General features: G+C 52.2%; 1 protein-coding gene across 1 annotated transcript; it reads right to left on the bottom strand.

Moving 5' to 3' along the window:
- Positions 1 to 3,404: 3,404 nt before the first annotated feature.
- On the bottom strand, positions 3,405 to 5,755 carry Hand1 (heart and neural crest derivatives expressed 1). Its single transcript, XM_038328893.1, has 2 exons — positions 5,210 to 5,755; positions 3,405 to 3,528 (listed from the first exon to the last, which is right to left on the bottom strand). The coding sequence occupies exons 1-2, from the start codon at positions 5,750 to 5,752 to the stop codon at positions 3,424 to 3,426; spliced, it is 648 nt and encodes a 215-aa protein (XP_038184821.1). The 5' UTR covers positions 5,753 to 5,755; the 3' UTR covers positions 3,405 to 3,423.
- Between the last annotated feature and the right edge of the window lie 5,965 nt (positions 5,756 to 11,720).

Raw genomic sequence — 11,720 nt, 5'->3', positions numbered from 1 at the left:
TTATAAGTACCGTGCTCTGTGCATGGGAGGCACTCAAAGTGTATGTTAGGTCTAGCAGACACAATAGTGAGCGTGTGCTGGCAGCCGAAGGGAGTAGAGGTTGCAGTTTTATATAAAAAGTAGTATTTATTCATGGTAAAAAAAGTTTTTAAAAATACAGCAAAGTAAGAGGAGTTTTTAAAAACTTGCCTTTGTTTCCATAAGAGGTAAAAGTGTACAAAAGCAGGGTCGGGGTCTGTTGACTCTGTCTATAATCCCAGTATTTGGGAGGTTGAAGCAGGAGGATTGCTATGAGTTTGAGGCCAGCCTGGTCTCAAAAAACAAAACAACAAAAGTAGAGATATAAATGTCTTGGCGCCTGGTATATATTTTTTTTCCATGAATGACTTTTTTTTTTTTTACAAGAAAGGGTCATTTGGGCAATATTTAGTTGTCTGGAGAGGCATTTCTTAATATAGCCAAAATTTTTGTTCTAAGGGCTACATAACCACTACCATGATGGGCTTCATTAGGTAGGTCTCTAATTAGCCTGCCTGGGATCTTTTGCTGTTTTGTATTCTCCAGTCCACTGGTTCTGTAGTTAAAGCCTGAAGTCCCTATTTCTTAATGATATATGCCTGGTGCTTATTTTTGAGTTGTTTAAATATGTATTTTTGAGAGATAATATATTTTAATAAAAATAATGATAACAGCACGGCTTCTGCCATCACCGGTTTGAGGTGAGCTGACAATGGATGGGGAGGTTCAGGCTCTGAAGATAGTTACCAAGGTGGGAGGCCGGAAAGGGTCTGAAACGGGGAGAGCCTGCAGTCGCCCTGGACAGAGCTGGACTCTGAGGCAACTCCTTTCTCACTCTCTCTGGACCCTCCCACGGCCAGGGGAGGTTTATGTTTAAGACTAGCAGAACCCCCAGTCAGTCTCAAGATTGTGTCGTTGATGAGCACTGACCCCCACTTGCAGAGTGTGGAAATGGGATCACCGGCAACTGAGGCTACATTTAGGGAGCTACCTCTCTCAGCCCCAAAAGAGGCTGGGGCAGTAGAAGCCAGATGAAAGAGGCCTGGCTGTGCCGGCGGCGCTCAGAAGGTACCCAGGCGAGGTATCCTCTCCATCCCAGGGCTGTAAGGAAAGAGGACACGGGTGCACATTCTTCCCGAGCTTAGGATGCTTTACCCTGTTAAAAATAGAAATGGGAACCGGACCCCTAAGGATAGTCAGAGTTGAAGAACTGGAGTCCTGGGTTCGAGACTAAGGATGGTTTACTACCTTGCTCCATTTCTTCATGCATGCCAGCATTTCCAAAAGGGAAAGAAAACCATAACCAGCCTCGGGTTTCCTTTCTGCGTGTCCCCGAGGGGCCTCGGAGGCCGGGGGAGGGGCGCGCCAGCCGGCTCATTACGCTGAGGTGTTGGTCTAGTTAAAGCGCGGGCCTGTTTGATCTGGCGGCGTGTGGCAGAGGGAAAGAAGAAGAAAGGATGGGGGCGCGGGCAGAGAGAAGCTCACACCTCCCCCGCCGTTTCCTAGCGCCCATAAAACACCTTTTATTAACTCCTTCGCGTCCGGAACGGCCCGCGTGGCCTCGCAGCCCCTGTCACGGTGTTTACAGCCGAAACTAATGGGGTCCCATATTCACCCCGATGGCCGGAGGAGGCGTCGGCCCAGGGTCTCCGTCTTCGGTCCCAACTACAGCCAAAGGCTGGGAGCGCTCTTCCCGCCTGGTCCGCAGCAGGAGCGAGACAAGGCCTGAGCACGCACAGAGCTGCATTCGTGCCGGTGGGCCTGGGGGCTGTTCCCAGACAGCAAGTCCTCAGCAGCATTCACACGCAGGAAACCGATTGCTTGCACGCGGAGATGCCTGCCTTAGCGCACCCCAGTTTAGCTGCATACTCACCCGTGCCACCAAGCAAATGCACCAGCTGTGGATGCAGATGTGGGGACGCAGAGCCCGGCTGCGGCCACACGCGCACAGGAATCATACAGCACACATGCTCTCAAAAAGATTTGTTAAGTGTTCTGTTGTAAGAGAGAAACCTCAATTTAACCATTAGCACGAGGTTATTTATGAATAAAACAGCAGTTACATAGGAGAGAGTCCTTACTGCCTGAAGTGCTGGGAGTTGGGCTAAGAGGACCAGTATGGTCCAGGGCTCTACAAGAGTGGTTCTCATAGGAGCTAGACACCTATGAGCTCAACACTCCCCAGCACAGAGAAGGGGCTCCTTTGTATGGCAGCACCCTTTGTACCTTCCCAAAAGTTCAATCCACACACCCGTGTGCAAGCTGGACTGGGGCTTCTCAACCAAGTAAGTCCCTTTATCTGATTTATTTCTCTGTCTTCCTCCCCTTTCTAGCTTGCTCTAGACTCTAGCTTCACTCTTCCTTCCATTCTTTGCCTGCCTCTTTCTGAGTTTGATCTGCAGTTTGGTTTGGTATTTATCTAAGAGGGGGAAAGGGCGAGCGTTGGCACCAGAGACCCCGGGGACGTGTGACCAGAGAAGGATGCTGGCAACGATACCACACAGGCCTACGAGGTTCTCCGAAAACTTTTTATTAAGTCAAGAGCATAGATATTGCTTTGGCGAAGGGTGGGGTTGCGAGTGGTCACACGGATTTGAGGTAGAAAGAGGGTGGGGTTAGGGAGATATATACCTGAGAGCTACAGGTACGGTAGGTAGTTTAAATATATCAAAAATTCGGTAACGAAGGGAAAGCTTTAACTTAGAAAGGAAAGGAAGGAAGGAGAAAGAAGGAAAGGAAAGAAGGGGTAGGGGACGAGGATGGAGAAAGGAAGGGGAAAGAAAAGGAAAGGGAGGGAAGGAAAAGGAAGAAAAACATTTCCCTTGGAAAGCAGAGGTGCTACGGAGGGAAGCAGTGCCTTCCCTCTAGATAGGAAGTGCAGCGACAAAAAAGGAAAAACACTGTTCCGAAGAGAATGACCCAGGCAGCGTCCCTCTTCCTGGCAGGAAACTACCGATTACTCTTATTGCATTTTAACTCGAGAAGAAGGCGTCCGGGTTACTGACGCAGAGCCCAGAAGGAGCCAGAGAGCGAGCCAGAGAGAGGCGCGAGCACGGCCTTTGGGGTTGAGTTCCACCCAGACGGGTTGGAAGGGTGCGTCTCTTTGGGCTCTTAGGTTTCTGCAGTCCCTCCTTTCTTGTGTCGAGCCTCCAAGAGCCGCCCTTGGCGGGAAGTGAGCATATATATAAATTTCTCTTTCTCTTACTGTATCAACAAATTCAAATGACATTGCACGTGCGATCCTAGTGGGTAGTTGCAGCCGCCGACCCACCGGAGCTCCGCAGAGACTGGGCGAGGCGCGCGTGCAAACTGCGGGATCCCGGAGGCCGGCCTTGGCCGCTGCGTCCTTCTCTCCCGGTGGCCAGGTGGGCCAGCCGCAGCCGGGTCCTCGGCGCCGGCCTGGTCTCACTGATTTAGCTCCAGCGCCCAGACTTGCTGAGGCCAGCCGGTGCGCCCTTTAATCCTCTTCTCGCCTGGCCCCAGGGCAGGAGGAAAGCCTTCGTGCTGGGGCTGCCAAGGGACACGAACAAACAAACAAACAAAAAAGCAAGAAAGTCAGGTTTAAGTTACTTAGTTTGATCTCCCCAGCTTGGAGGGGAAATAAGTCGGGAGCAACAAGTGGGCATCTTTAAATAAGTGACAGATGTCTGTTTGTGAAGCAGACAACCAGGATCATAAATCTGCCTTTATGCTCTAAATTCCTGGGATCCGGGATGGTCTGAACAACTTTGAGAGGTTTGCTACCGAGAATTCGCCAAATCTGGGGAAACTGACTCTCACGTTTTGGCTTTAAGGTGTCTTGGGGTCAGAGCGAGCAAACATCTCAGGGGACTGGTGCGGAAGGGTGAGAATGGTAATCTGCTTGGTGTGTAACTCTTCCAGGTTTTCAGTATCTCGATTGGAATGCACAGTTGGGTGCTAGTACCAGTTCTGGGTGCCTCCCTCACTATGCAGGGAGGAAAATTGGCCTGACCTTCGCAGTCCTGCCCATCTCTCCTTGCAGGAACCTAGGGTGGTGCTATTGCTTCCAACAAGGTGCTCTTCCCGCCAGCCCGCCCGCATCTCCAAGCAGCCCAGGCCCCAAGCAGCTGGGGCTGAGAGTCTCTTTCCGGTGGTTCCAGGTAAGCTATCCCTACTTTGCCACAGGCCCTGGGGGTCAGATAAAAGCCTTCAGAGCTCCCCAGTCCACTCAGATAAGCTTGGGCCTGAGTCTACCAAACTGAAGGAACTCGGGTGGCCAGAAGTCCCACCGCCCTGAGGAGGAAGATCACCCAAACTGGTGAAGACCAAGACAGGCTGGTTTGGTCGCTCAAAGGCCAAAGCCCCTCCTGCTTCTTGCATGAGGTCGCCTAACCCACCACTCAGGCAGCCGGTGGAGCAGACTTGACCCAGCGTTGAAAAACTGGTGGTTTTTGTCCTGATTCTCCTTCTAATTCCTCCAGCGAGCCTGTTTCTCCAATTAGTACAATGAAAGATTAGCCTCTCCAGCAAACCCCGTGGAAAACGGTAAGTGATTCCACGCTCAGATACTCATTCTCAAGCAAATTAAAGTAAGGAATCCCTACTTGCATGTTTTTAACTTAAAAAATTATTTTGGAGAATTTCTTTTTTTTTTTTTTTTTTTTTTTTTTTTTGGTTTTTCGAGACAGGGTTTCCCTGTAGTTTCTAGAGCCTGTCCTGGAACTAGCTCTTGTAGACCAGGCTGGCCTCGAACTCAGAGATCCGCCTGCCTCTGCCTCCCGAGTGCTGGGATTAAAGGCGTGCGCCACCACCGCCCGGCATATTTTGGAGAATTTCATACGTGAGTGCAGCATTTACGTCATTTCCTACTTTCATTCTTAACCTGGCTTCCAGGAGAGCCAATGGAAGAAAGCCTCAGAACTTCAAATTTAAAACAAAATCTATTACATGCTCACCTTTTGGGAGGCCTAAGGTTTTTTTCATTCATCCTCAAAGAAGACCCTAGGATCACATTTAAAAACCAAGATTCCGTGTTCATTCAGTTATGACTGAATTTAATCATGAGTCTACCTCCCCTCCATGCACATAATGACAGACTGTGAAGGTCTCAGAACTCTCCCTAGCCTTTCAAAACCGCACCCAGAACACAGCTTTTCCGCTGGCTGTTTGCAGGCCTGCTCTTAACCCCAGCCCGCACCTTTAGCTGGAGTTTACAAGCCCCGGGACTCACCAACTCCCTTTTCCGCTTGCTCTCCCGGCCGCCATCCGCCTTTTTGAGTTCAGCCTTGAAGGCCTCGGGGTCACCCGCTTGTGCATCCTTGGCCAGCACATCCATCAAGTAGGCGATGTAGCTGGTGGCCAGGCGCAGAGTCTTGATCTTGGAGAGCTTGGTGTCTGCGGGCACATTGGGGATGCACTCACGCAGCTCCGCGAATGCGCTGTTAATGCTCTCTGTGCGCCTCCGCTCCTTCTTGGGTCCTGAGCCTTTTCGCCTGGGCAGGCGGCCTCCAAGCGCCTCCAGCCGACCTGGGCTCTGGCCCGGTCTGGCGTCGGGACCATAGGCAGCGGCCGCTACTGCGGTGGTAGGTGGTGGCCCGCCGGCAGAGAAATCTGGGGCAGCATCAGCCGGGCTCAGCAGCCAGCTCTGGAAGTAAGGCCGCTCCTGGTGGCAGCGGGAGGCCGGACCAAAGAGGAAGGGTTCGTGGAGCATGGGGTGCGCCGGGTGTGGGTGGTGATGGTGGTGATGGTGTGCGTAGCTACCCACGAGGTTCATGTTGGAGAGGCTCCTGGCCTGCGCCGCCAGCCCAATTAGCGCCGCCCCATGCGCCCCACAGAACTGGGCCACCCGTGGGCTCCCGGGCCGCGAACTGACTGGGCTTTGGAGGAGTCCTGAGCAAAGCTGGGGATGACACGCGGGACCTGCTGGCTTCTTCAGGGTTTCTGTAGGCAGAGAGGGAGTGGGTACGGATTTCCAAAGACCCGTTTAACCCTTCTGCGGACTTGCCATCAGGATCCTGCTTATTTAAGGTCTCGGCTTTGATGTCAACCTCTAGCTGGAGCCAATGGAAGGAGGAGGAAAGGGGGTGGCGGTCCCAAGTTTTATGCTCAGCAAGCGCCACTCGATTCTAGGCTGACCACAGGGACCGAGAACCGGCCCCGCCTATGACCCTCCCCTCTCTTAGTTCCCCTCCTGGGAGGGCGGGGGCTACGAACTTGAGGCCAGGCCTGCTCACGCCCGGTACTGAAGCTACCACCCTTTCCTCATGGATCCAAGGAAAGGATTCTAGAATCTTCCCTTGAAAAGAGAGCCTCAACAACACACTCACACACGCACGTACACACACACCACACTACCCACCCAGGCACCCACCCACTCACACTCACTCACACACACACACACACACACACAAACACATTTGATTTCACAGATAGGGACTGAGGACCAGAGCAAAACTGACTCTTGGTTTTAGGCCTAAAATTCAGAATAGGATGTCCAGCCTTCCCGAACCCGAACTCTAAGGACGCTGCTCATCGTGGGAGCCTGGAGGCCACCGGGCGCAGCAGGGAAGTAGGCTAGGTCCTAACACCTCCAGCCCTACCCTTAGGTTCCTGCTTCAGGCTGAACCTGGAGCTACTGCCGCCCAGGGTGGTTCTCAGTGGTCCAGTTCTCGCCCAGCTGCTGACTCCCAGGGAAGTCTTCCAGAGGCCGAGGTGGAAGTGGGCGGGAAAGGGAGAGGGCTTCCAGTACTTGGGCACTGACCGGTTTGTTCCGGGCTTAGGGGTTGGGGGTGGAGGCATTGGCTGATCTCGGCTCCTCTCGCCTCTCAGGCGCCTGATTCGGTGTAAACGCCCGCAGGCCGAGCTGAGCTGGTGGCCAGGCAGCCTGGCGGCGCCTTGGCCCTGAGGCATCTCTGTGGCAGGACTCCCCTGTATCTTCGGAAGTTTCGCACGTATTGCTGGGAGCCTGTAACTGCTAGGCTACTTACTCCATCCGGCTCGCCACCCGCATGAGAATATTTGATCCTATAAAGATACCTTCACTGAAGCTGACACTGTTGGAAAACAGCCCCCACCCCTGATATCCACGGAGAAACCAGCCTTGGCCACGGCCACTTCACACCCACCCGGCTGAGGCATGGTCTAGCTGTATAGCCTTGTGCGGCTCCCCTCCGGCCTAGGGCACGTCTCCAAGTTGGGATTCTACAAAGAGATGGCTTTCCAAGAGTTAATAATAACCTGGGAGACCAGGCTTCAAGTCTGGGACTCTGGATCTTCTTTCCATTAAGGTCCCATCCTTAGGACCCTTCCTGGTCTTGCTTTCTAGGTGGGTTGCGGAAAATGTGCCCCTCTTTCAAGTGTGAGTTAAGGCGGAAATGAGATTATGTCAATTTCTTTTTAATTCGCTTTTAATCCAGCCACGCAAAAGTTGCTAATTGAGGCCCATCCTGTGAGTTACCAGTCAGGGACTGAGGGAGAAAGGCTCCAGTGCGCAGACGGGGAATGTGAGGCCCAGTAGCAAGCGGGTAAATGAAAACGAATGTGGAGCAGGCCGTGGACCCAGCGGATGACAACCCATGTCTAAAATCCTAGGAGCGCGTGCGTATTGAGATTCTGCGTGTCTGTGTAAACGTGGACTTCTGTGAGAATTCGTTTGCTTCAGGGCATGGATGGTAGCTGAGACAGTCGCTGGGGTCTGAGCGCCAAGGTTCCACCTGTGGGAGCTGGCGGGACTGTGGGCTCTGACTGTGCAGGAGGTGTGGGCAGCGGTGGAGGAGGTCCTGGGTCCCCTCTTTTCTGCCCCAGGCGAGCTGGAAACCCGCCGCGCTGACCGGCGCCTGGCGCCAGCAAGCGCTAGGATTGGGCTGAGCCGGGAGCCGGAGGAGGCTCGCCAGGAGGGCGCCGGTTCCGAAGCTGTTCCTCGGGGTCTCATGCCTTGCAGACCAGGGAGGCACTCCCTGAATGAGGGAATTTGGGTGGGAGGAATAACTCCATGAGAACGGCCTGGATACTCAACTCAGCATAGTCCTGACCCCCGCGGTCTTCACCCTGGGCTCTATTATAGGTCTATACATACAGGTTTGCTCCTTCGCTGGCACACACCAACCTCCGCGTGTACTTACAGGTCGCATTCCCCTTAGTAATGCATGATATGTGACATGATATGTGTACAGTATTACAAGATTCACGTGTTCCTTGGAATTTTTTTAACACGACGTCTGTCACCCTCTGAGTAGGTTAAACATAGGGGCTTCCAGTTTGGCTACTAGGGGTACAAAAAAGGCCATAGTTTTATCTGAGGAACATACCTCTAAACACTGGATGCAGCAGTGCACACGTTTTCAGTTCCAAGAAATCTTCAATTACATCTATTTGTGGAGAGCACACGGGTGCTACAGTGTACACATGGGGAGGGGGAGGTCAAAGTGTACACGTGGGGAGGTCAGAGCACAGCTTTTGGGAGTCCGTTCTCTCCTTTCCAGTAAGTAGATCCCTGGGATTAAACTCGGCTTTGGTGACAAGCACCTTTGCCCACTGAACCATCTTACCAGACCGTAAGCACTTCTTTTATTTTAATTAATTAATTAAACATAGTCGGGTGTAGCTAGCCTGGTCTCCTGCCTCACCAAGTTCTGCGATTTCAGGCAGGAGTCACCACCACACCCTGTTGCACTTTGTGTCTTTTTACAAGTTCCTCGGGGTTATTTATATTCACAACATAAGCTCTCAAAAACCCCATCTTACCAGTTGGGCAGTGGTGCAAACCCTCTGAGCTAACTTAGGAGGCTGAAGCAGAAGAGTGGGGTTGGCCAAGGAGTTCCCTGAAATGTCTGGTTATGGGCACCAGTTAGGAGGCATGATAGAAAGCTGGTTGCTTTTCTAGTTCTAATTCTGCCGTGGCTTATTTTGAATTTGGTGGTGGATAAGGGCATAAAATAAATTTGATGCTGAAAGTGTAAAATTTAATGTGAAGTGTCCCGGTTTTCCATTCCAAATGCTTGTTCTGACTCTATAGAAGTTCATTGAGTTGTACAGATGTTGGGTCTGGTTATTTTTGTGTGTGATGTTTTTCTTTATTTGTAAGTTGTTTTTTGTTTGTTTGTTTGTTTGTTTGGTAGGTTTTGGGTTTTTTTGCTTTTCGAGACAAGGTTTCTCTGTGTAGCTTTGGAGTCTGTCCCGGCACACACTCTGTAAACCAGGCTGGTCTCGAACTCACAGAGATCTGCAGGATATCTGCCTCTGCCTCCTGAATGTTGGGATTATTTACCCAGCTTATTGGCAAGTTTTTAAATAGCAAAGTTTATTTAGAGAAATTTATAGGTCAGATTGGCAGCACTGAATGCCAGTCTCAAAACCAACAATGACATTAGCCTTCCCCCCAACCACATATACGCACCTTCCCCCAACCTCCCACTTGACAAAAAAAAATCCACCAGACAACATGCACATAGATGTACTAATATTCACAAATAGACATTCTCAGCCATTGGCAAGCTCCACAGCAGCATCCAAAGTCTACACATTCAATTTGCTCTGTGCTGCACGGTTTCCCAACACCGCATGTATTCAGGGTTTTGCATGTTTTTCACAGCCTTAGAAAACAGTCACATTGACAAAATGAAGTTGTACAGCAGTGCTCGTATTATCAGGTCACCCACAAGGACAATGGACACTCACATAGGGTCACACTAACATCTATATAAAAAGACACAGCTTTCCACCCGGCAATGTGAGGCCCACTTTCCTGACACTACACAGATCACTTAGGGCTGCATATCTGGGCTAGATATTCCGGTAGAGAATGGATTACAGTACATTGTAAGGTGAGAGTCATCCTCCCCACACCCCACAATTCCAGAGGCCCCTTGAAAGCTCCCACATCACCTGCTCCCCAGTGCATGCCTGTTAAGCAGGATGCCCCTAGACCGTGCCATTGCCTGCCTCAGGGTTTGATTCAAGGGGGCCTGATGTGAAATCTGCTGGGGCTCGGAGTGAAACACTCCTCACCACTCACTCACAATTCCAAACACCAAAGAGAGGACAAGATTCCTAGACTCCAGGCCCAGCCTTCCAAAGTGCTTTGAACGACACCTGGGGCTCAGGTGAGTGAGGAAGACAATAGAACCCGAAACAGGGTGGGGAAGGGCTAGGGTCCTGCTGTGGGTGTTCCCTTTCCTACCTCAGGCTAAGTGTTGGGGGTGGGGGGGTAGGGATGCAGGAATTTGAGCAAAAGTGAGGCTTCCAGTTTAATTCTGTTGTTTATTTGTGGAGTTGTTTGGTTTTTGATTCTCAGGCGATCAGGCTGCTCCCCAGCTCAGTGTGTAGCTCTGGCTCTCTTTATCCTGCTGCCTACGTCTGTAAGTGGTCACCACCTCGCCCAGCCCCCTCAAATTCTGGCATCTGCTAGGAACATACTGTTTCTTTCCAGCTCCAAGCCTCAGTTTTCCCGGAAAGAGAGAGAGAGAGAGAGAGAGAGAGAGAGAGAGAGAGAGAGAGAGAGAGAGAGGACTGGTCAATTGAGTTTGTAATTTCTGCCTTCTATCTGTTGCTTGGTTCCACCAGGGTCAGCAGGGCCCCCCAAGGGCAGGACTCCGCTCTCCCTAAGCCTACCTCTGCAGGTCAAACCCTGGGGAGCCAAGCACTCCTGAGTTCTCCTGTCAGCTCCCCCCATCGCGCCCCCACACCATTCACACCCCAATCCCTACCTCCCATCCCCCACCCTCATCCCACTCCCCCCCATCCCGCCACCCCAGTTCCTCCAGGGGCCTGTCCCCAACCATACTGGTGACAGTGGGCAGACAGTCTTTCCCAGTTCACAGAAAAGAGAGCATACTCCTCCGAGGTTAAATAAACGATGTCAGGGGAAGCCGGCAATAGCAGAACTGAGCCCACCTGGGTAGAAACTGTCACTTTCTGCTCCTTCTCTGTGAATCTGGGCCACTGGCAGATCCCTCGACCTGCCACGGAGGACCAGTGGAAAGTTGGGTGAGGTTTGGTTAGGACTGGGGCAGTGGTTGGTGTACCGTGGCACCACGTAAAATAAGAATAAACTCAACTGGCAACAACCCTGGGTTTTGGTCTGATGCTATGCGTCTGAGGAAAATCGGTAACCTTGACTAGATGCAAAATCTTGCGCGCAGTGCAGCAGGCCAGGCCACTGGATTCTGCTGACACTAGGCTCTGCTGGTGGAGTTCAGTCTTCTTGTCCGCTGAACCCAACAGCTGTCCCTCTCAGCTCTCCCCCCCCCCGCCCCCCCAGGATAAGGACTGAGTCCTGGAGGACACGAATCCCCATCCCTATACCTCCACCTCCCTTTTTGCGTGTGTGTGTGTGTGTGGGGGGGGTGTCCTAACAGCCACCTCCGGGGACTTAGCTTCCCTGATGGTACTGTGATGCTTTGGAGAGAGATCGTACCCCTCTCTGCTCACCCGACAGCGGCCTGTAAGCTCCTGAGAGCGCGCACCCCGCTGTCCACAGCAAACCCCCGCGCAACGCCACGATCTGCCGCATCCAGTGACCTTGACGCCACGGGCAATCCCCGCACCGGACCCCTTATCTAAATAGGGCAGTAAATCAAGGACCTGTCAGGGCCCGGGTAATTACAGGAACTCCATAAAAAGGACCCGGCCGGCCGCCTGTTTATATTAGCGCGGTGTAAAATATTCTCGCTGTCTTGGGGAATCGCGTCGCGCAGGAACGCGCCATAAATCAGCCCCCGGGCCATTTGCTGCGGCAGCCTGAG

The sequence above is a fragment of the Arvicola amphibius genome, chromosome 4 (assembly GCF_903992535.2).
Source record: "Arvicola amphibius chromosome 4, mArvAmp1.2, whole genome shotgun sequence".
Lineage (NCBI taxonomy): Eukaryota > Metazoa > Chordata > Mammalia > Rodentia > Cricetidae > Arvicola > Arvicola amphibius.
This window is presented reverse-complemented; position numbering and strand designations above follow the sequence as displayed.